At 42.6% G+C, this 27,696-nt stretch overlaps 3 protein-coding genes across 3 annotated transcripts in view; all 3 read left to right on the forward strand.

Moving 5' to 3' along the window:
• Window positions 1-662: 662 nt before the first annotated feature.
• On the forward strand, window positions 663-4,677 carry LOC142929272 (uncharacterized). The gene is made up of 2 exons (XM_076070179.1): window positions 663-3,915; window positions 4,656-4,677. Exons 1-2 carry the CDS (start codon window positions 1,610-1,612, stop codon window positions 4,675-4,677), a joined length of 2,328 nt encoding a protein of 775 aa, XP_075926294.1. The 5' UTR covers window positions 663-1,609.
• Window positions 4,678-7,594: 2,917 nt separating this feature from the next.
• Window positions 7,595-18,221, forward strand: LOC142929273 (uncharacterized). The gene is made up of 2 exons (XM_076070180.1): window positions 7,595-16,774; window positions 18,183-18,221. The coding sequence occupies exons 1-2, from the start codon at window positions 8,309-8,311 to the stop codon at window positions 18,219-18,221; spliced, it is 8,505 nt and encodes a 2,834-aa protein (XP_075926295.1). The 5' UTR covers window positions 7,595-8,308.
• A 35-nt stretch (window positions 18,222-18,256) lies between these two features.
• The window catches only part of LOC142929274 (uncharacterized), a 50,467-nt gene continuing 41,027 nt past the window's right edge, over window positions 18,257-27,696 (forward strand). The window contains exon 1 of the mRNA XM_076070181.1: window positions 18,257-20,995. Coding sequence (XP_075926296.1) covers window positions 18,533-20,995 — 2,463 coding nt within the window. The 5' untranslated portion in view covers window positions 18,257-18,532. The remainder of the gene's footprint in view (window positions 20,996-27,696) is intronic.

Raw genomic sequence — 27,696 nt, forward strand, 5'->3', positions numbered from 1 at the left:
AGAAGCAACAACTTCAAGTATTGAAACGATTTCAACAGCCGCAACATCTCCATTGTCAACAACATCATTCACATCACCAACATCACTGTTGTCTTCGACAACACCTATTTCAGACGCTACAACTATTTCTCCATCCACCATTACCTCAGAATCGACAACTTCAAGCACTGACTCTGTCTCAACAGTAGCAACAACGTCTCCATTGTCAACAACACCATTCACATCTCCGACTGCAACGTTTTCTTCCACCACACCTATTTCAGACACTACAACTATTTCTACATCCACCATTACCTCAGAAGCTACAACTTCAAGTACTGAAACGATTTCAACAGCATCAAAATCTCCATTGTCAACAACATCATTCATATCACCAACATCACCGTTGTCTTCAACAACACCTATTTCAGACACTACAACTATTTCTCCATCCACCATTACCTCAGAATCGACAACTTCGAGCACTGAATCTGTCTCAACAGCAGCAGCAACTTCTCCATTGTCAACAACACTATTTACATCAGCGACTACAAGAACTTCCAGTATACTAACGGTGGCAACATCAGGAGCGACATCTCCATTGTCGACAACATCAATAACATCACCAACAGCGCCGTTTTCTTCGACAACACCTACGGCAGACACTGCAACGATTTCCACATCCACCGTTACCTCAGAAGCAACAACTTCAAATACTGAAACGATTTCAACAGCCGCAACATCTCCATTGTCAACAACATCATTCACATCACCAACATCACTGTTGTCTTCCACCACACCTATTTCAGACACTACAACTATTTCTCCATCCACCATTACCTTAGAATCGACAAGTTCAAGCACTGAATCTGTCTCAACAGCAGCAACAAAGTCTCCATTGTCAACAACATCATTCACATCACCAACATCACCGTTTTATTCCACCACACCTATTTCAGACACTACAACTATTTCCCCATCCACCATTACCTCAGAAGTGACAACTTCGAGCGCTGAATCTGTCTCAACAACAGCAACAACGTCTCCATTATCAACAACATCATTCATATCACCAACATCACCGTTGTCTTCAACAACATCTATTTCAGACACTACAACTATTTCTCCATCCACCATTACCTCAGAAGTGACAACTTCGAGCACTGAATCTGTCTCAACAGCAGCAGCAACTTCTCCATTGTCAACAACACTATTTACATCAGCGACTTCAACAACTTCCAGTATACTAACGGTGGCAACATCAGGAGCGACATCTCCATTGTCGACAACATCAATAACATCACCAACAGCGCCGTTTTCTTCGACAACACCTACAGCAGACACTGTAACGATTTCCACATCCACCGTTACCTCAGAAGCAACAACTTCAAGTACTGAAACGATTTCAACAGCCGCAACATCTCCATTGTCAACAACATCATTCACATCACCAACATCACCCTTGTCTTCAACAACAACTATTTCAGACACTACAACTATTTCTCCATCCACCATTACCTCAGAATCGATAACTTCAAGCACTGAATCTGTCTCAACAGCAGCAACAACTTATCCATTGTCATCAACACCATTTACATCAGCGACTGCAAGAACTTCCAATATAGAAACGATGTCAACATCAGGTGCAACTTCTCCATTGTCAACAACATCATTCACATCACGAACATCACCGTTGTCTTCGACAACAGCTATTTCAGACACTACAACTATTTCTCCATCCACCATTACCTCAGAATCGACAACTTCGAGCACTGAATCTGTCTCAACAGCAGCAACAACGTCTCCATTGTCAACCACACCATTCACATCTCCGACTGCAACGTTTTCTTCCACCACACCTATTTCAGACACTACAACTATTTCTCCAACCACCATTACCTCAGAATCAACAACTTCGAGCACTGAATCTGTCTCAACAGCAGCAACAACGTCTCCATTGTCAACAACACCGTTCACATCTCCGATTGCAACGTTTTCTTCCACAACACCTATTTCAGACACAACAACTATTTCTCCATCCACCATTACGTCAGAAGTGACAACTTCGAGCACTGAATCTGTCTCAACAGCAGCAGCAACTTCTCCATCGTCAACAACACCATTTACATCAGCGACTGCAATAACTTCCAGTATACTAACGGTGGCAACATCAGGAGCGACATCTCCATTGTCGACAACATCAATCGCATCACCAACAGCGCCGTTTTCTTCACCAAGACCTACGGCAGACACCGCAACAATTTCCACATCCACCGTTACCTCAGAAGCAACAACTTCAAGTACTGAAACAATTTCAACAGCCACAACATCTCCATTGTCAACAACATTATTCACATCACCAACATCACTGTTGTCTTTGACAACAGATATTTCAGACACTACAACTATTTCTCCATCCACCATTACCTCAGAATCGACAACTGCAAGCACTGAATCTGTCTCAACAGCAGCAACAACTTCTCCATTGTCAACAACACCGTTCACATCTCCTACTACAACGTTTCATTACACCACACCTATTTCAGACACTACAACTATTTCTCCATCCACCATTACCTCAGAAGCGACAACTTCGAGCACTGAATCTGTCTCAACAGCAGCAGCAACTTCTCCATTGTCAACAACACCATTTACATCAGCGACTGCAACAACTTCCAGTATACTAACGGTGGCAACATCAGGAGCGACATCTCCATTGTCAACAACATCAATAACATCACCAACAGCGCCGTTTTCTTCAACAACACCTACGGCAGACACTGCAACGATTTCCACATCCACCATTACCTCAGAAGCAACAACTGAAACGATTTCAACAGCCGCAACATCTCCATTATCATTCACATCACCAACATCACTGTTGTCTTCGACAACAGCTATTTCACACACTACAACAATTTCTCCATTTCCCATTACCTCAGAATCGACAACTTCAAGCACTGAATCTGTCTCAACAGCAGCAACAACGTCTCCATTGTCAACAACACCGTTCACATCTCCGACTGCAACGTTTTATTCCACAACACCTATTTCAGACACAACAACTATTTCTCCATCCACCATTACCTCAGAAGTGACAACTTCGAGCACTGAATCTGTCACAACAGCAGCATCAACTTCTCCATTGTCAACAACACCATTTACATCAGCGACTGCAACAACTTCCAGTATACTAACGGTGGCAACATCAGGAGCGACATCTCCATTTTCTACAACATCAATAACATCACCAACAGCGCCGTTTTCTTCTACAACACCTACGGCAGACACTGCAACGATTTCCACATCCACCGTTACCTCAGAAGCAACAACTTCAAGTATTGAAACGATTTCAACAGCCGCAACATCTCCATTGTCAACAACATCATTCACATCACCAACATCACTGTTGTCTTCGACAACACCTATTTCAGACGCTACAACTATTTCTCCATCCACCATTACCTCAGAATCGACAACTTCAAGCACTGACTCTGTCTCAACAGTAGCAACAACGTCTCCATTGTCAACAACACCATTCACATCTCCGACTGCAACGTTTTCTTCCACCACACCTATTTCAGACACTACAACTATTTCTACATCCACCATTACCTCAGAAGCTACAACTTCAAGTACTGAAACGATTTCAACAGCATCAAAATCTCCATTGTCAACAACATCATTCATATCACCAACATCACCGTTGTCTTCAACAACACCTATTTCAGACACTACAACTATTTCTCCATCCACCATTACCTCAGAATCGACAACTTCGAGCACTGAATCTGTCTCAACAGCAGCAGCAACTTCTCCATTGTCAACAACACTATTTACATCAGCGACTACAAGAACTTCCAGTATACTAACGGTGGCAACATCAGGAGCGACATCTCCATTGTCGACAACATCAATAACATCACCAACAGCGCCGTTTTCTTCGACAACACCTACGGCAGACACTGCAACGATTTCCACATCCACCGTTACCTCAGAAGCAACAACTTCAAATACTGAAACGATTTCAACAGCCGCAACATCTCCATTGTCAACAACATCATTCACATCACCAACATCACTGTTGTCTTCCACCACACCTATTTCAGACACTACAACTATTTCTCCATCCACCATTACCTTAGAATCGACAAGTTCAAGCACTGAATCTGTCTCAACAGCAGCAACAAAGTCTCCATTGTCAACAACATCATTCACATCACCAACATCACCGTTTTATTCCACCACACCTATTTCAGACACTACAACTATTTCCCCATCCACCATTACCTCAGAAGTGACAACTTCGAGCGCTGAATCTGTCTCAACAACAGCGACAACGTCTCCATTATCAACAACATCATTCATATCACCAACATCACCGTTGTCTTCAACAACATCTATTTCAGACACTACAACTATTTCTCCATCCACCATTACCTCAGAAGTGACAACTTCGAGCACTGAATCTGTCTCAACAGCAGCAGCAACTTCTCCATTGTCAACAACACTATTTACATCAGCGACTTCAACAACTTCCAGTATACTAACGGTGGCAACATCAGGAGCGACATCTCCATTGTCGACAACATCAATAACATCACCAACAGCGCCGTTTTCTTCGACAACACCTACAGCAGACACTGTAACGATTTCCACATCCACCGTTACCTCAGAAGCAACAACTTCAAGTACTGAAACGATTTCAACAGCCGCAACATCTCCATTGTCAACAACATCATTCACATCACCAACATCACCCTTGTCTTCAACAACAACTATTTCAGACACTACAACTATTTCTCCATCCACCATTACCTCAGAATCGATAACTTCAAGCACTGAATCTGTCTCAACAGCAGCAACAACTTATCCATTGTTATCAACACCATTTACATCAGCGACTGCAAGAACTTCCAATATAGAAACGATGTCAACATCAGGTGCAACTTCTCCATTGTCAACAACTTTATTCACATCACCAACATCACTGTTGTCTTCGACAAAACCTATTTCAGACGCTACAACTATTTCTCCATCCACCATTACCTCAGAATCGACAACTTCAAGCACTGACTCTGTCTCAACAGTAGCAACAACGTCTCCATTGTCAACCACACCATTCACATCTCCGACTGCAACGTTTTCGTCCACAACACCTATTTCAGACACTACAAATATTTCTACATCCACCATTACCTCAGAAGCTACAACTTCAAGTACTGAAACGATTTCAACAGCATCAACATCTCCATTGTCAACAACATCATTCATATCACCAACATCACCGTTGTCTTCAACAACACCTATTTCAGACACTACAACTATTTCTCCATCCACCATTACCTCAGAATCGACAACTTCTAGCACTGAATCTGTCTCAACAGCAGCAGCAACTTCTCCAATGTCATCAACACCATTTACATCAGCGACTGCAAGAACTTCCAATATAGAAACGATGTCAACATCAGGTGCAACTTCTCCATTGTCAACAACATCAATGACATCACCAACAGCGCCGTTTTCTTCGACAACACCTACGGCAGACACTGCAACGATTTCCACATCCACCGTTACCTCAGAAGTAACAACTTCAAGCACTGAAACGATTTCAACAGCCGCAACATCTCCATTGTCAACAACATCATTCACATCACCAACATCAAGGTTGTCTTCCACCACACCTATTTCAGACACTACAACTATTTCTCCATCCACCATTACCTCAGAAGTGACAACTTCGAGCACTGAATCTGTCTCAACAGCAGCAGCAACTTCTCCATTGTCAACAACACTATTTACATCAGCGACTTCAACAACTTCCAGTATACTAACGGTGGCAACATCAGGAGCGACATCTCCATTGTCGACAACATCAATAACATCACCAACAGCGCCGTTTTCTTCGACAACACCTACGGCAGACACTGCAACGATTTCCACATCCACCGTTACCTCAGAAGCAACAACTTCAAATACTGAAAGGATTTCAACAGCCGCAACATCTCCATTTTCAACAACATCATTCACATCACCAACATCACTGTTGTCTTCCACCACACCTATTTCAGACACTACAACTATTTCCCCATCCACCATTACCTCAGAAGCTACAACTTCAAGTACTGAAACTATTTCAACAGCAGCAACATCTCCATTGTCAACAACATCATTCATATCACCAACATCACCGTTGTCTTCAACAAAATCTATTTCAGACACTACAACTATTTCTCCATCCACCATTACCTCAGAAGTGACAACTTCGAGCACTGAATCTGTCTCAACAGCAGCAGCAACTTCTCCATTGTCAACAACACTATTTACATCATCGACTTCAACAACTTCCAGTATACTAACGGTGGCAACATCAGGAGCGACATCTCCATTGTCGACAACATCAATAACATCACCAACAGCGCCGTTTTCTTCGACAACACCTACGGCAGACACTGCAACGATTTCCACATCCACCGTTACCTCAGAAGCAACAACTTCAAGTACTGAAACTATTTCAACAGCCGCAACATCTCCATTGTCAACAACATCATTCACATCACCAACATCACCCTTGTCTTCAACAACAACTTTTTCAGACACTACAACTATTTCTCCATCCACCATTACCGCAGAATCGACAACTTCAGGCACTGAATCTGTCTCAACAGCAGCAACAACGTCTCCATTGTCAACAACACCGTTCACATCTCCGACTGCAACGTTTTCTTCCACAACACCTATTTCAGACACAACAACTATTTCTCCATCCACCATTACCTCAGAAGTGACAACTTCGAGCACTGAAACTGTCTCAACAGCAGCAGCAACTTCTCCATTGTCAGCAACACCATTTACATCAGCGACTGCAACAACTTCCAGTATACTAACGGTGGCAACATCAGGAGCGACATCCCCATTGTCTACAACATCAATAACATCACCAACAGCGCCGTTTTCTTCTACAACAGCTATTTCAGACACTACAACTATTTCTCCATCCACCATTACCTCAGAATCGACAACTTCAAGCACTGACTCTGTCTCAACAGCAGCAACAACGTCTCCATTGTCAACCACATCTCCGACTGTAACGTTTTATTCCACAACACCTATTTCAGACACTGCAACTAGTTCTCCATCCACCATTACCTCAGAAGCAACAACTTCAAGTACTGAAACGATTTCAAGAGCAGCAACATCTCCATTGTCAACAACATCATTCATATCACCAACATCACCGTTGTCTTCAACAACACCTATTTCAGACACTACAACTATGTCTCCATCCACCATTACCTCAGAATCGACAACTTCGAGCACTGAATCTGTCTCAACAGCAGCAGCAACTTCTCCAATGTCATCACCACCATTTACATCAGCGACTGCAAGAACTTCCAATATGGAAACGATGTCAACATCAGGTGCAACTTCTCCATTGTCAACAACATCAATGACATCACCTACAGCGCCGTTTGCTTCGACAACACCTACGGCAGACACTGCAACGATTTCCACATCCACCGTTACCTCAGAAGCAACAACTTCAAATACTGAAACGATTTCAACAGCCGCAACATCTCCATTGTCAACAACATCATTCACATCACCAACATCACTGTTGTCTTCCACCACACCTACTTCAGACACTACAACTATTTTTCCATTCACCATTACCTCAGAATCGACAAGTTCAAGCACTAAATCTGTCTCAACAGCAGCAACAAAGTCTCCATTGTCAACAACATCATTCCCATCACCAACATCACCGTTTTATTCCACCACACCTATTTCAGACACTACAACTATTTCCCCATCCACCATTACCTCAGAAGTGACAACTTCGAGCACTGAGTCTGTCTCAACAACAGCAACAACGTCTCCATTGTCAACAACACCATTCACATCTCCGACTGCAACGTTTTCTTCCACCACACCTATTTCAGACGCTACAACTATTTCTCCATCCACCATTACCTCAGAATCGACAACTTCAAGCACTGACTCTGTCTCAACAGTAGAAACAACGTCTCCATTGTCAACAACACCATTCACATCTCCGACTGCAACGTTTTCTTCCACCACACCTATTTCAGACACTACAACTACTTCTACATCCACCATTATCTCAGAAGCTACAACTTCAAGTACTGAAACGATTTCAACAGCATCAAAATCTCCATTGTCAACAACATCATTCATATCACCAACATCACCGTTGTCTTCAACAAGACCTATTTCAGACACTACAACTATTTCTCCATCCACCATTACCTCAGAATCGACAACTTCTAGCACTGAATCTGTCTCAACAGCAGCAGCAACTTCTCCAATGTCATCAACACGATTTACATCAGCGACTACAAGAACTTCCAATATAGAAACGATGTCAACATCAGGTGCAACTTCTCCATTGTCAACAACACCATTTACATCAGCGACTGCAACAACTTCCAGTATACTAACGGTGGCAACATCAGGAGCGACATCTCCATTGTCGACAACATCAATAACATCACCAACAGCGCCGTTTTCTTCAACAACACCTACGGCAGACACTGCAACGATTTCCACATCCACCATTACCTCAGAAGCAACAACTGAAACGATTTCAACAGCCGCAACATCTCCATTATCATTCACATCACCAACATCACTGTTGTCTTCGACAACAGCTATTTCACACACTACAACAATTTCTCCATCTCCCATTACCTCAGAATCGACAACTTCAAGCACTGAATCTGTCTCAACAGCAGCAACAACGTCTCCATTGTCAACAACACCGTTCACATCTCCGACTGCAACGTTTTATTCCACAACACCTATTTCAGACACAACAACTATTTCTCCATCCACCATTACCTCAGAAGTGACAACTTCGAGCACTGAATCTGTCACAACAGCAGCATCAACTTCTCCATTGTCAACAACACCATTTACATCAGCGACTGCAACAACTTCCAGTATACTAACGGTGGCAACATCAGGAGCGACATCTCCATTTTCTACAACATCAATAACATCACCAACAGCGCCGTTTTCTTCTACAACACCTACGGCAGACACTGCAACGATTTCCACATCCACCGTTACCTCAGAAGCAACAACTTCAAGTATTGAAACGATTTCAACAGCCGCAACATCTCCATTGTCAACAACATCATTCACATCACCAACATCACTGTTGTCTTCGACAACACCTATTTCAGACGCTACAACTATTTCTCCATCCACCATTACCTCAGAATCGACAACTTCAAGCACTGACTCTGTCTCAACAGTAGCAACAACGTCTCCATTGTCAACAACACCATTCACATCTCCGACTGCAACGTTTTCTTCCACCACACCTATTTCAGACACTACAACTATTTCTACATCCACCATTACCTCAGAAGCTACAACTTCAAGTACTGAAACGATTTCAACAGCATCAAAATCTCCATTGTCAACAACATCATTCATATCACCAACATCACCGTTGTCTTCAACAACACCTATTTCAGACACTACAACTATTTCTCCATCCACCATTACCTCAGAATCGACAACTTCTAGCACTGAATCTGTCTCAACAGCAGCAGCAACTTCTCCAATGTCATCATCACCATTTACATCAGCGACTACAAGAACTTCCAATATAGAAACGATGTCAACATCAGGTGCAACTTCTCCATTGTCAACAACATCAATGGCATCACCAACAGCGCCGTTTTCTTCGACAACACCTACGGCAGACACTGCAACGATTTCCCAATCCACCGTTACCTCAGAAGTACCAACTTCAAGTACTGAAACGATTTCAACAGCCACAACATCTCCATTGTCAACAACATCATTCACATCACCAACATCACCGTTGTCTTCCACCACACCTATTTCAGACACTACAACTATTACTCCATCCACCATTACCTCAGAAGTGACAACTTCGAGCACTGAATCTGTCTCAACAGCAGCAGCAACTTCTCCATTGTCAACAACACTATTTACATCAGCGACTTCAACAACTTCCAGTATACTAACGGTGGCAACATCAGGAGCGACATCTCCATTGTCGACAACATCAATAACATCACCAACAGCGCCGTTTTCTTCGACAACACCTACGGCAGACACTGCAACGATTTCCACATCCACCGTTACCTCAGAAGCAACAACTTCAAATACTGAAACGATTTCAACAGCCGCAACATCTCCATTGTCAACAACATCATTCACATCACCAACATCACTGTTGTCTTCCACCACACCTATTTCAGACACTACAACTATTTCTCCATCCACCATTACCTTAGAATCGACAAGTTCAAGCACTGAATCTGTCTCAACAGCAGCAACAAATTCTCCATTGTCAACAACATCATTCACATCACCAACATCACCGTTTTATTCCACCACACCTATTTCAGACACTACAACTATTTCCCCATCCACCATTACCTCAGAAGTGACAACTTCGAGCGCTGAATCTGTCTCAACAACAGCAACAACGTCTCCATTGTCAACAACATCATTCATATCACCAACATCACCGTTGTCTTCAACAACATCTATTTCAGACACTACAACTATTTCTCCATCCACCATTACCTCAGAAGTGACAACTTCGAGCACTGAATCTGTCTCAACAGCAGCAGCAACTTCTCCATTGTCAACAACACTATTTACATCAGCGACTTCAACAACTTCCAGTATACTAACGGTGGCAACATCAGGAGCGACATCTCCATTGTCGACAACATCAATAACATCACCAACAGCGCCGTTTTCTTCGACAACACCTACAGCAGACACTGTAACGATTTCCACATCCACCGTTACCTCAGAAGCAACAACTTCAAGTACTGAAACGATTTCAACAGCCGCAACATCTCCATTGTCAACAACATCATTCACATCACCAACATCACCCTTGTCTTCAACAACAACTATTTCAGACACTACAACTATTTCTCCATCCACCATTACCTCAGAATCGATAACTTCAAGCACTGAATCTGTCTCAACAGCAGCAACAACTTATCCATTGTCATCAACACCATTTACATCAGCGACTGCAAGAACTTCCAATATAGAAACGATGTCAACATCAGGTGCAACTTCTCCATTGTCAACAACTTTATTCACATCACCAACATCACTGTTGTCTTCGACAAAACCTATTTCAGACGCTACAACTATTTCTCCATCCACCATTACCTCAGAATCGACAACTTCAAGCACTGACTCTGTCTCAACAGTAGCAACAACGTCTCCATTGTCAACCACACCATTCACATCTCCGACTGCAACGTTTTCGTCCACAACACCTATTTCAGACACTACAAATATTTCTACATCCACCATTACCTCAGAAGCTACAACTTCAAGTACTGAAACGATTTCAACAGCATCAACATCTCCATTGTCAACAACATCATTCATATCACCAACATCACCGTTGTCTTCAACAACACCTATTTCAGACACTACAACTATTTCTCCATCCACCATTACCTCAGAATCGACAACTTCTAGCACTGAATCTGTCTCAACAGCAGCAGCAACTTCTCCAATGTCATCAACACCATTTACATCAGCGACTGCAAGAACTTCCAATATAGAAACGATGTCAACATCAGGTGCAACTTCTCCATTGTCAACAACATCAATGACATCACCAACAGCGCCGTTTTCTTCGACAACACCTACGGCAGACACTGCAACGATTTCCACATCCACCGTTACCTCAGAAGTAACAACTTCAAGTACTGAAACGATTTCAACAGCCGCAACATCTCCATTGTCAACAACATCATTCACATCACCAACATCAAGGTTGTCTTCCACCACACCTATTTCAGACACTACAACTATTTCCCCATCCACCATTACCTCAGAAGCTACAACTTCAAGTACTGAAACTATTTCAACAGCAGCAACATCTCCATTGTCAACAACATCATTCATATCACCAACATCACCGTTGTCTTCAACAAAATCTATTTCAGACACTACAACTATTTCTCCATCCACCATTTCCTCAGAAGTGACAACTTCGAGCACTGAATCTGTCTCAACAGCAGCAGCAACTTCTCCATTGTCAACAACACTATTTACATCATCGACTTCAACAACTTCCAGTATACTAACGGTGGCAACATCAGGAGCGACATCTCCATTGTCGACAACATCAATAACATCACCAACAGCGCCGTTTTCTTCGACAACACCTACGGCAGACACTGCAACGATTTCCACATCCACCGTTACCTCAGAAGCAACAACTTCAAGTACTGAAACTATTTCAACAGCCGCAACATCTCCATTGTCAACAACATCATTCACATCACCAACATCACCCTTGTCTTCAACAACAACTTTTTCAGACACTACAACTATTTCTCCATCCACCATTACCTCAGAAGTGACAACTTCGAGCACTGAAACTGTCTCAACAGCAGCAGCAACTTCTCCATTGTCAGCAACACCATTTACATCAGCGACTGCAACAACTTCCAGTATACTAACGGTGGCAACATCAGGAGCGACATCCCCATTGTCTACAACATCAATAACATCACCAACAGCGCCGTTTTCTTCTACAACAGCTATTTCAGACACTACAACTATTTCTCCATCCACCATTACCTCAGAATCGACAACTTCAAGCACTGACTCTGTCTCAACAGCAGCAACAACGTCTCCATTGTCAACCACATCTCCGACTGTAACGTTTTATTCCACAACACCTATTTCAGACACTGCAACTAGTTCTCCATCCACCATTACCTCAGAAGCAACAACTTCAAGTACTGAAACGATTTCAACAGCAGCAACATCTCCATTGTCAACAACATCATTCATATCACCAACATCACCGTTGTCTTCAACAACACCTATTTCAGACACTACAACTATGTCTCCATCCACCATTACCTCAGAATCGACAACTTCGAGCACTGAATCTGTCTCAACAGCAGCAGCAACTTCTCCAATGTCATCACCACCATTTACATCAGCGACTGCAAGAACTTCCAATATAGAAACGATGTCAACATCAGGTGCAACTTCTCCATTGTCAACAACATCAATGACATCACCTACAGCGCCGTTTTCTTCGACAACACCTACGGCAGACACTGCAACGATTTCCACATCCACCGTTACCTCAGAAGCAACAACTTCAAATACTGAAACGATTTCAACAGCCGCAACATCTCCATTGTCAACAACATCATTCACATCACCAACATCACTGTTGTCTTCCACCACACCTACTTCAGACACTACAACTATTTTTCCATTCACCATTACCTCAGAATCGACAAGTTCAAGCACTAAATCTGTCTCAACAGCAGCAACAAAGTCTCCATTGTCAACAACATCATTCACATCACCAACATCACCGTTTTATTCCACCACACCTATTTCAGACACTACAACTATTTCCCCATCCACCATTACCTCAGAAGTGACAACTTCGAGCACTGAGTCTGTCTCAACAACAGCAACAACGTCTCCATTGTCAACAACACCATTCACATCTCCGACTGCAACGTTTTCTTCCACCACACCTATTTCAGACACTACAACTATTTCTCCATCCACCATTACCTCAGAAGTGACAACTTCGAGCACTGAATCTGTCACAACAGCAGCATCAACTTCTCCATTGTCAACAACACCATTTACATCAGCGACTGCAACAACTTCCAGTATACTAACGGTGGCAACATCAGGAGCGACATCTCCATTGTCTACAACATCAATAACATCACCAACAGCGCCGTTTTCTTCTACAACACCTACGGCAGACACTGCAACGATTTCCACATCCACCGTTACCTCAGAAGCAACAACTTCAAGTATTGAAACGATTTCAACAGCCGCAACATCTCCATTGTCAACAACATCATTCACATCACCAACATCACTGTTGTCTTCGACAAAACCTATTTCAGACGCTACAACTATTTCTCCATCCACCATTACCTCAGAATCGACAACTTCAAGCACTGACTCTGTCTCAACAGTAGAAACAACGTCTCCATTGTCAACAACACCATTCACATCTCCGACTGCAACGTTTTCTTCCACCACACCTATTTCAGACACTACAACTACTTCTACATCCACCATTATCTCAGAAGCTACAACTTCAAGTACTGAAACGATTTCAACAGCATCAAAATCTCCATTGTCAACAACATCATTCATATCACCAACATCACCGTTGTCTTCAACAAGACCTATTTTAGACACTACAACTATTTCTCCATCCACCATTACCTCAGAATCGACAACTTCTAGCACTGAATCTGTCTCAACAGCAGCAGCAACTTCTCCAATGTCATCAACACCATTTACATCAGCGACTGCAAGAACTTCCAATATAGAAACGATGTCAACATCAGGTGCAACTTCTCCATTGTCAACAACATCAATGGCATCACCAACAGCGCCGTTTTCTTCGACAACACCTACGGCAGACACTGCAACGATTTCCCAATCCACCGTTACCTCAGAAGTACCAACTTCAAGTACTGAAACGATTTCAACAGCCACAACATCTCCATTGTCAACAACATCATTCACATCACCAACATCACTGTTGTCTTCCACCACACCTACTTCAGACACTACAACTATTTTTCCATTCACCATTACCTCAGAATCGACAAGTTCAAGCACTAAATCTGTCTCAACAGCAGCAACAAAGTCTCCATTGTCAACAACATCATTCACATCACCAACATCACCGTTTTATTCCACCACACCTATTTCAGACACTACAACTATTTCCCCATCCACCATTACCTCAGAAGTGACAACTTCGAGCACTGAATCTGTCTCAACAACAGCAACAACGTCTCCATTGTCAACAACACCATTCACATCTCCGACTGCAACGTTTTCTTCCACCACACCTATTTCAGACACTACAACTATTTCTCCATCCACCATTACCTCAGAAGTGACAACTTCGAGCACTGAATCTGTCACAACAGCAGCATCAACTTCTCCATTGTCAACAACACCATTTACATCAGCGACTGCAACAACTTCCAGTATACTAACGGTGGCAACATCAGGAGCGACATCTCCATTGTCTACAACATCAATAACATCACCAACAGCGCCGTTTTCTTCTACAACACCTACGGCAGACACTGCAACGATTTCCACATCCACCGTTACCTCAGAAGCAACAACTTCAAGTATTGAAACGATTTCAACAGCCGCAACATCTCCATTGTCAACAACATCATTCACATCACCAACATCACTGTTGTCTTCGACAAAACCTATTTCAGACGCTACAACTATTTCTCCATCCACCATTACCTCAGAATCGACAACTTCAAGCACTGACTCTGTCTCAACAGTAGAAACAACGTCTCCATTGTCAACAACACCATTCACATCTCCGACTGCAACGTTTTCTTCCACCACACCTATTTCAGACACTACAACTACTTCTACATCCACCATTATCTCAGAAGCTACAACTTCAAGTACTGAAACGATTTCAACAGCATCAAAATCTCCATTGTCAACAACATCATTCATATCACCAACATCACCGTTGTCTTCAACAAGACCTATTTCAGACACTACAACTATTTCTCCATCCACCATTACCTCAGAATCGACAAGTTCAAGCACTGAATCTGTATCAACAGCAGCAACAAAGTCTACATTGACAACAACATCATTCAAATCACCAACATCACCGTTTTATTCCACCACACCTATTTCAGACACTACAACTATTTCCCCATCCACCATTACCTCAGAAGTGACAACTTCGATCGCTGAATCTGTCTCAACAACAGCAACAACGTCTCCATTGTCAACAACATCATTCATATCACCAACATCACCGTTGTCTTCAACAACATCTATTTCAGACACTACAACTATTTCTCCATCCACCATTACCTCAGAAGTGACAACTTCGAGCACTGAATCTGTCTCAACAGCAGCAGCAACTTCTCCATTGTCAACAACACTATTTACATCAGCGACTTCAACAACTTCCAGTATACTAACGGTGGCAACATCAGGAGCGACATCTCCATTGTCGACAACATCAATAACATCACCAACAGCGCCGTTTTCTTCGACAACACCTACAGCAGACACTGCAAAGATTTCCACATCCACCGTTACCACAGAAGCAACAACTTCAAGTACTGAAACGATTTCAACAGCTGCAACATCTCCATTGTCAACAACATCATTCACATCACCAACATCACCCTTGTCTTCAACAACAACTATTTCAGACACTACAACTATTTCTCCATCCACCATTACCTCAGAATCGACAACTTCAAGCACTGAATCTGTCTCAACAGCAGCAACAACTTATCCATTGTCATCAACACCATTTACATCAGCGACTGCAAGAACTTCCAATATAGAAACGATGTCAACATCAGGTGCAACTTCTCCATTGTCAACAACATCAATGACATCACCAACAGCGCCGTTTTCTTCGACAACACCTACGGCAGACACTGCAACGATTTCCACATCCACCGTTACCTCAGAAGTAACAACTTCAAGTACTGAAACGATTTCAACAGCCGCAACATCTCCATTGTCAACAACATCATTCACATCACCAACATCAAGGTTGTCTTCCACCACACCTATTTCAGACACTACAACTATTTCTCCATCCACCATTACCTCAGAAGTGACAACTTCGAGCACTGAATCTGTCTCAACAGCAGCAGCAACTTCTCCATTGTCAACAACACTATTTACATCAACGACTTCAACAACTTCCAGTATACTAACGGTGGCAACATCAGGAGCGACATCTCCATTGTCGACAACATCAATAACATCACCAACAGCGCCGTTTTCTTCGACAACACCTACGGCAGACACTGCAACGATTTCCACATCCACCGTTACCTCAGAAGCAACAACTTCAAGTACTGAAACTATTTCAACAGCCGCAACATCTCCATTGTCAACAACATCATTCACATCACCAACATCACCCTTGTCTTCAACAACAACTATTTCAGACACTACAACTATTTCTCCATCCACCATTACCTCAGAATGGACAACTTCAAGCACTGAATCTGTCTCAACACCAGCAACAACTTATCCATTGTCATCAACACCATTTACATCAGCGACTGCAAGAACTTCCAATATAGAAACGATGTCAACATCAGGTGCAACTTCTCCATTGTCAACAACATTATTCACATCACCAACATCACGGTTTTCTTCGACAACAGCTATTTCAGACACTACAATTATTTATCCATCCACCATTACCTCAGAATCGACAACTTCAAGCACTGAATCTGTCTCAACAGCAGCAACAACGTCTCCATTGTCAACAACACCGTTCACATCTCCGACTGCAACGTTTTCTTCCACAACACCTATTTCAGACACAACAACTATTTCTCCATCCACCATTACCTCAGAAGTGACAACTTCGAGCACTGAAACTGTCTCAACAGCAGCAGCAACTTCTCCATTGTCAGCAACACCATTTACATCAGCGACTGCAACAACTTCCAGTATACTAACGGTGGCAACATCAGGAGCGACATCTACATTGTCTACAACATCAATAACACCACCAACAGCGCCGTTTTCTTCTACAACACCTACGGCAGACACTGCAACAATTTCCACATCCACCGTTACCTCAGAAGCAACAACTTCAAGTACTGAAACGATTTCAACAGCCGCAACATCTCCATTGTCAACAACATCATTCACATCACCATCATCATCACTGTCTTCAACAACAACTATTTCAGACACTACAACTATTTCTCCATCCAACTTTACCTCAGAATCGACAACTTCTAGCACTGAATCTGTCTCAACAGCAGCAGCAACTTCTCCAATGTCATCAACACCATTTACATCAGCGACTGCAAGAACTTCCAATATAGAAACGATGACAACATCAGGTGCAACTTCTCCATTGTCAACAACATCAATGACATCACCAACAGCGCCGTTTTCTTCGACAACACCTACGGCAGACACTGCAAAGATTTCCACATCCACCGTTACCTCAGAAGCAACAACTTCAAGTATTGAAACGATTTCAACAGCCGCAACATCTCCATTGTCAACAACATCATTCACATCACCAACATCACTGTTGTCTTCGACAAAACCTATTTCAGACGCTACAACTATTTCTCCATCCACCATTACCTCAGAATCGACAACTTCAAGCACTGACTCTATCTCAACAGTAGAAACAACGTCTCCATTGTCAACAACACCATTCACATCTCCGACTGCAACGTTTTCTTCCACCACACCTATTTCAGACACTACAACTACTTCTACATCCACCATTATCTCAGAAGCTACAACTTCAAGTACTGAAACGATTTCAACAGCATCAAAATCTCCATTGTCAACAACATCATTCATATCACCAACATCACCGTTGTCTTCAACAAGACCTATTTTAGACACTACAACTATTTCTCCATCCACCATTACCTCAGAATCGACAACTTCTAGCACTGAATCTGTCTCAACAGCAGCAGCAACTTCTCCAATGTCATCAACACCATTTACATCAGCGACTACAAGAACTTCCAATATAGAAACGATGTCAACATCAGGTGCAACTTCTCCATTGTCAACAACATCAATGGCATCACCAACAGCGCCGTTTTCTTCGACAACACCTACGGCAGACACTGCAACGATTTCCCAATCCACCGTTACCTCAGAAGTACCAACTTCAAGTACTGAAACGATTTCAACAGCCACAACATCTCCATTGTCAACAACATCATTCACATCACCAACATCACTGTTGTCTTCCACCACACCTACTTCAGACACTACAACTATTTTTCCATTCACCATTACCTCAGAATCGACAAGTTCAAGCACTAAATCTGTCTCAACAGCAGCAACAAAGTCTCCATTGTCAACAACATCATTCACATCACCAACATCACCGTTTTATTCCACCACACCTATTTCAGACACTACAACTATTTCCCCATCCACCATTACCTCAGAAGTGACAACTTCGAGCACTGAATCTGTCTCAACAACAGCAACAACGTCTCCATTGTCAACAACACCATTCACATCTCCGACTGCAACGTTTTCTTCCACCACACCTATTTCAGACACTACAACTATTTCTCCATCCACCATTACCTCAGAAGTGACAACTTCGAGCACTGAATCTGTCACAACAGCAGCATCAACTTCTCCATTGTCAACAACACCATTTACATCAGCGACTGCAACAACTTCCAGTATACTAACGGTGGCAACATCAGGAGCGACATCTCCATTGTCTACAACATCAATAACATCACCAACAGCGCCGTTTTCTTCTACAACACCTACGGCAGACACTGCAACGATTTCCACATCCACCGTTACCTCAGAAGCAACAACTTCAAGTATTGAAACGATTTCAACAGCCGCAACATCTCCATTGTCAACAACATCATTCACATCACCAACATCACTGTTGTCTTCGACAAAACCTATTTCAGACGCTACAACTATTTCTCCATCCACCATTACCTCAGAATCGACAACTTCAAGCACTGACTCTGTCTCAACAGTAGAAACAACGTCTCCATTGTCAACAACACCATTCACATCTCCGACTGCAACGTTTTCTTCCACCACACCTATTTCAGACACTACAACTACTTCTACATCCACCATTATCTCAGAAGCTACAACTTCAAGTACTGAAACGATTTCAACAGCATCAAAATCTCCATTGTCAACAACATCATTCATATCACCAACATCACCGTTGTCTTCAACAAGACCTATTTCAGACACTACAACTATTTCTCCATCCACCATTACCTCAGAATCGACAAGTTCAAGCACTGAATCTGTATCAACAGCAGCAACAAAGTCTACATTGACAACAACATCATTCAAATCACCAACATCACCGTTTTATTCCACCACACCTATTTCAGACACTACAACTATTTCCCCATCCACCATTACCTCAGAAGTGACAACTTCGATCGCTGAATCTGTCTCAACAACAGCAACAACGTCTCCATTGTCAACAACATCATTCATATCACCAACATCACCGTTGTCTTCAACAACATCTATTTCAGACACTACAACTATTTCTCCATCCACCATTACCTCAGAAGTGACAACTTCGAGCACTGAATCTGTCTCAACAGCAGCAGCAACTTCTCCATTGTCAACAACACTATTTACATCAGCGACTTCAACAACTTCCAGTATACTAACGGTGGCAACATCAGGAGCGACATCTCCATTGTCGACAACATCAATAACATCACCAACAGCGCCGTTTTCTTCGACAACACCTACAGCAGACACTGCAAAGATTTCCACATCCACCGTTACCACAGAAGCAACAACTTCAAGTACTGAAACGATTTCAACAGCTGCAACATCTCCATTGTCAACAACATCATTCACATCACCAACATCACCCTTGTCTTCAACAACAACTATTTCAGACACTACAACTATTTCTCCATCCACCATTACCTCAGAATCGACAACTTCAAGCACTGAATCTGTCTCAACAGCAGCAACAACTTATCCATTGTCATCAACACCATTTACATCAGCGACTGCAAGAACTTCCAATATAGAAACGATGTCAACATCAGGTGCAACTTCTCCATTGTCAACAACATCAATGACATCACCAACAGCGCCGTTTTCTTCGACAACACCTACGGCAGACACTGCAACGATTTCCACATCCACCGTTACCTCAGAAGTAACAACTTCAAGTACTGAAACGATTTCAACAGCCGCAACATCTCCATTGTCAACAACATCATTCACATCACCAACATCAAGGTTGTCTTCCACCACACCTATTTCAGACACTACAACTATTTCTCCATCCACCATTACCTCAGAAGTGACAACTTCGAGCACTGAATCTGTCTCAACAGCAGCAGCAACTTCTCCATTGTCAACAACACTATTTACATCAACGACTTCAACAACTTCCAGTATACTAACGGTGGCAACATCAGGAGCGACATCTCCATTGTCGACAACATCAATAACATCACCAACAGCGCCGTTTTCTTCGACAACACCTACGGCAGACACTGCAACGATTTCCACATCCACCGTTACCTCAGAAGCAACAACTTCAAGTACTGAAACTATTTCAACAGCCGCAACATCTCCATTGTCAACAACATCATTCACATCACCAACATCACCCTTGTCTTCAACAACAACTATTTCAGACACTACAACTATTTCTCCATCCACCATTACCTCAGAATGGACAACTTCAAGCACTGAATCTGTCTCAACACCAGCAACAACTTATCCATTGTCATCAACACCATTTACATCAGCGACTGCAAGAACTTCCAATATAGAAACGATGTCAACATCAGGTGCAACTTCTCCATTGTCAACAACATTATTCACATCACCAACATCACGGTTTTCTTCGACAACAGCTATTTCAGACACTACAATTATTTATCCATCCACCATTACCTCAGAATCGACAACTTCAAGCACTGAATCTGTCTCAACAGCAGCAACAACGTCTCCATTGTCAACAACACCGTTCACATCTCCGACTGCAACGTTTTCTTCCACAACACCTATTTCAGACACAACAACTATTTCTCCATCCACCATTACCTCAGAAGTGACAACTTCGAGCACTGAAACTGTCTCAACAGCAGCAGCAACTTCTCCATTGTCAGCAACACCATTTACATCAGCGACTGCAACAACTTCCAGTATACTAACGATGACAACATCAGGTGCAACTTCTCCATTGTCAACAACATCAATGACATCACCAACAGCGCCGTTTTCTTCGACAACACCTACGGCAGACACTGCAAAGATTTCCACATCCACCGTTACCTCAGAAGTAACAACTTCAAGTACTGAAACGATTTCAACAGCCGCAACATCTCCATTGTCAACAACATCATTCACATCACCATCATCATCACTGTCTTCAACAACAACTATTTCAGACACTACAACTATTTCTCCATCCAACTTTACCTCAGAATCGACAACTTCTAGCACTGAATCTGTCTCAACAGCAGCAGCAACTTCTCCAATGTCATCAACACCATTTACATCAGCGACTGCAAGAACTTCCAATATAGAAACGATGACAACATCAGGTGCAACTTCTCCATTGTCAACAACATCAATGACATCACCAACAGCGCCGTTTTCTTCGACAACACCTATGGCAGACACTGCAAAGATTTCCACATCCACCGTTACCTCAGAAGTAACAACTTCAAGTACTGAAACGATTTCAACAGACGCAACATCTCCATTGTCAACAACATCATTCACATCACCAACATCACCCTTGTCTTCAACAACAACGATTTCAGACACTACAACTATTTCTACATCCACCATTACCTCAGAATTGACAACTTCAAGCACTGAATCTGTCTCAACAGCAGCAACAACGTCTCCATTGTCAACAACACCATTCACATTTCCAACTGCAACGTTTTCTTCCACCACACCTATTTCAGACACTACAACTATTTCTCCATCCACGATTACCTCAGAAGCTACAACTTCAAGTACTGAAACGATTTCAACAGCAGCAACATCTCCATTGTCAACAACATCATTCATATCACCAACATCACCGTTGTCTTCAACAAAACCTACGGCAGACACTACAACTATTTCTCCATCCACCATTACCTCAGAATCGACAACTTCAAGCACTGAATCTGTCTCAACAGCAGCAAAAACTTCTCCATTGTCATCAACACCATTTACATCAGCGACTGCAAGAACTTCCAATATAGAAACGATGTCAACATCAGGTGCAACTTCTCCATTGTCAACAACATCAATGACATCACCAACAGCGCCCTTTTCTTCGACAACACCTACGACAGACACTGCAACGATTTCCACATCCACCGTTACCTCAGAAGCAACAACTTCAAATACTGAAACGATTTCAACAGCCGCAACATCTCCATTGTCAACAACAACATTCACATCACCAACATCACCGTTGTCTTCCACCACACTTATTTCAGACACTACAACTATTTCTCCATCCACCATTACCTCAGAAGTGACAACTTCGAGCACTGAATCTGTCTCAACAGCAGCAGCAACTTCTCCATTGTCAACAACTCTATTTACATCAGCGACTTCAACAACTTCAAGTATACTAACGGTGGCAACATCAGGAGCGACATCTCCATTGTCAACAACATCATTCAAATCACCAACATCACCGTTTTATTCCACCACACCTATTTCAGACACTACAACTATTTCCCCATCCACCATTACCTCAGAAGTGACAACTTCGAGCACTGAATCTGTCTCAACAACAGCAACGTCTCCATTGTCAACAACACCATTCACATCTCCGACTGCAACGTTTTCTTCCACCACAACTATTTCAGACACTACAACTATTTCTCCATCCACCAGTACATCAGAAGCTACAACTTCAAGTACTGAAACTATTTCAACAGCAGCAACATCTCCATTGTCAACAACATCATTCATATCACCAACATCACCGTTGTCTTCAACAACATCTATTTCAGACACTACAACTATTTGTCCATCCACCATTACCTCAGAAGTGACAACTTCGAGCACTGAATCTGTCTCAACAGCAGCAGCAACTTCTCCATTGTCAACAACACCATTTACATCAGCGACGTCAACAACTTCCAGTATACTAACGGTGGCAACATCAGGAGCGACATCTCCATTGTCGACAACATCAATAACATCACCAACAGCGCCGTTTCCTTCGACAACACCTACGGCAGACACTGCAACGATTTCCACATCCACCGTTACCTCAGAAGCAACAACTTCAAGTACTGAAACGATTTCAACAGCCGCAACATCTCCATTGTCAACAACATCATTCACATCACCAACATCACCCTTGTCTTCAACAACAACTATTTCACACACTACAACTATTTCTCCATCCACCATTACCTTAGAATCGACAACTTCAAACACTGAATCTGTCTCAACAGCAGCAACAATTTATCCATTGTCATCAACACCATTTACATCAGCGACTGCAAGAACTTCCAATATAGAAACGATGTCAACATCAGGTGCAACTTTTCCATTGTCAACAACATTATTCACATCACCAACATCACGGTTTTCTTCGACAACAGCTATTTCAGACACTACAATTATTTATCCATCCACCATTACCTCAGAATCGACAACTTCCAGCACTGAATCTGTCTCAACATCAGCAACAACGTCTCCATTGTCAACAACACCGTTCACATCTCCGACTGCAACGTTTTCTTCCACCACACCTATTTCAGACACAACAACTATTTCTCCATCCACCATTACCTCAGAAGTGACAACTTCGAGCACTGAAACTGTCTCAACAGCAGCAGCAACTTCTCCATTGTCAGCAACACCATTTACATCAGCGACTGCAACAACTTCCAGTATACTAACGGTGGCAACATCAGGAGCGACATCTCCATTGTCTACAACATCAATAACATCACCAACAGCGCCGTTTTCTTCTACAACACCTACGGCAGACACTGCAACGATTTCCACATCCACCGTTACCTCAGAAGCAACAACTTCAAGTACTGAAACGATTTCAACAGCCGCAACATCTCCATTGTCAACAACATCATTCACATCACCAACATCACCCTTGTCTTCAACAACAACGATTTCAGACACTACAACTATTTCTACATCCACCATTACCTCAGAATTGACAACTTCAAGCACTGAATCTGTCTCAACAGCAGAAACAACGTCTCCATTGTCAACAACACCATTCACATTTCCAACTGCAACGTTTTCTTCCACCACACCTATTTCAGACACTACAACTATTTCTCCATCCACGATTACCTCAGAAGCTACAACTTCAAGTACTGAAACGATTTCAACAGCAGCAACATCTCCATTGTCAACAACATCATTCATATCACCAACATCACCGTTGTCTTCAACAACACCTACGGCAGACACTACAACTATTTCTCCATCCACCATTACCTCAGAATCGACAACTTCAAGCACTGAATCTGTCTCAACAGCAGCAAAAACTTCTCCATTGTCATCAACACCATTTACATCAGCGACTGCAAGAACTTCCAATATAGAAACGATGTCAACATCAGGTGCAACTTCTCCATTGTCAACAACATCAATGACATCACCAACAGCGCCCTTTTCTTCGACAACACCTACGACAGACACTGCAACGATTTCCACATCCACCGTTACCTCAGAAGCAACAACTTCAAATACTGAAACGATTTCAACAGCCGCAACATCTCCATTGTCAACAACATCATTCACATCACCAACATCACTGTTGTCTTCCACCACACCTATTTCAGACACTACAACTATTTCTCCATCCACCATTACCTCAGAATCGACAACTTCAAGCACTGAAACTGTCTCACCAGCAGCAACTTCTCCACTATCAACAACACCATTTACATCAGCGACTGCAACAACTTCCAGTACACTAACGGTGGCAACATCAGGAGCGACATCTCCATTGTCAACAACACCATTCACATCTACTACAACGTTTTATTCCACAAAACCTATGTCAGACACTACAACTGTTTCACCATCCACAATTACCTCAGAATTGACAACTTTGAGCACTGAATCTGTCTCAACAACAGCAACAACGTCTCCATTGTCAACAACACCATTCACATCTCCGACTGCAACGTTTTCTTCCACCACACCTATTTCAGACAAAACAACTATTTCTCCATCCACCATTACCTCAGAAGCTACAACTTCAAGTACTGAAACGATTTCAACAGCAGCAACATCTCCATTGTCAACAACATCATTCATATCACCAACATCACCGTTGTCTTCAACAACAACTATTTCAGACACTACAACTATTTCTCCATCCACCATTACCTCAGAATCGACAACTTCAAGCACTGAATCTGTCTCAACAGCAGAAACAACTTCTCCATTGTCATCAACACCATTTACATCAGCGACTGCAAGAACTTCCAATATAGAAACGATGTCAACATCAGGTGCAACTTCTCCATTGTCAACAACATTATTCACATCACCAACATCACGGTTTTCTTCGACAACAGCTATTTCAGACACTACAATAATTTATCCATCCACCATTACCTCAGAATCGACAAGTTCAAGCACTGAATCTGTCTCAACAGCAGCAGCAACTTCTCCAATGTCAACAACACTATTTACATCAGCGACTTCAACAACTTCCAGTATACTAACGGTGGCAACATCAGGAGCGACATCTCCATTGTCGACAACATCAATAACATCACCAACAGCGCCGTTTTCTTCGACAACACCTACGGCAGACACTGCAACGATTTCCACATCCACCGTTACCTCAGAAGCAACAACTTCAAATACTGAAACGATTTCAACAGCCGCAACATCTCCATTGTCAACAACATTATTCACATCACCAACATCACCGTTTTCTTCGACAACACCTACGGCAGACACTACAACTATTTCTCCATCCACCATTACCTCAGAATCGACAACTTCAAGCACTGAATCTGTCTCAGCAGCAGCAACTACTCCATTGTCAACAACACTATTTACATCAGCGACTTCAACAACTTCCAGTATACTAACGGTGGCAACATCAGGAGCGACATCTCCATTGTCAACAACATCAATGACATCACCAACAGCGCCGTTTTCTTCGACAACACCTACGACAGACACTGCAACGATTTCCACATCCACCGTTACCTCAGAAGCAACAACTTCAAATACTGAAACGATTTCAACAGCCGCAACATCTCCATTGTCAACAACATTATTCACATCACCAACATCACCGTCGTTTTCTTCGACAACACCTACGGCAGACACTACAACTATTTCTCCAACCACCATTACCTCAGAATCGACAACTTCAAGCACTGAAACTGTCTCAACAGCAGCAACTTCTCCACTATCAACAACACCATTTACATCAGCGACTGCAACAACTTCCAGTACACTAACGGTGGCAACATCAGGAGCGACATCTCCATTGTCAACAACACCATTCACATCTCCTACTACAACGTTTTATTCCACAACACCTATGTCAGACACTACAACTGTTTCACCATCCACAATTACCTCAGAAGTGACAACTTCGAGCACTGAATCTGTCTCAACAACAGCAACAACGTCTCCATTGTCAACAACACCATTCACATCTCCGACTGCAACGTTTTCTTCCACCACACCTATTTCAGACACTACAACTATTTCTCCATCCACCGTTACCTCAGAAGCTACAACTTCAAGTACTGAAACGATTTCAACAGCAGCAACATCTCCATTCTCAACAACATCATTCATATCACCAACATCACCGTTTTCTTCGACAACACCTACGGCAGACACTACAACTATTTCTCCATCCACCATTACCTCAGAATCGACAACTACAAGCACTGAAACTGTCTCAACAGCAGCAACTTCTCCACTATCAACAACACCATTTACATCAGCCACTGCAACAACTTCCAGTACACTAACGGTGGCAACATCAGGAGCGACATCTCCATTGTCAACAACACCATTCACATCTCCTACTACAACGTTTTCTTCCACAACACCTATGTCAGACACTACAACTGTTTCACCATCCACAATTACCTCAGAATCGACAACTTCGAGCAC

Source organism: Petromyzon marinus, chromosome 28 (genome assembly GCF_048934315.1).
Source record: "Petromyzon marinus isolate PM22_M1 ecotype Great Lakes invasive population chromosome 28, UKy_Petmar_22M1.pri1.0, whole genome shotgun sequence".
Taxonomy (NCBI): domain Eukaryota; kingdom Metazoa; phylum Chordata; class Hyperoartia; order Petromyzontiformes; family Petromyzontidae; genus Petromyzon; species Petromyzon marinus.

Coding starts and splice junctions, on each gene's coding strand:
- LOC142929273 (XM_076070180.1), top strand. CDS start 8,309: ATGTCATCAACACGATTTACATCAGCGACTACAAGAACTTCCAATATA. Junction 16,775..18,182: donor CAACTTCCAGTATACTAACG/GTGGCAACATCA, acceptor CCATTACCTCAG/AATCGACAACTTCAAGCACT.
- LOC142929272 (XM_076070179.1), top strand. CDS start 1,610: ATGTCAACATCAGGTGCAACTTCTCCATTGTCAACAACATCATTCACA. Junction 3,916..4,655: donor ATAACATCACCAACAGCGCC/GTTTTCTTCGAC, acceptor CCGTTACCTCAG/AAGCAACAACTTCAAGTACT.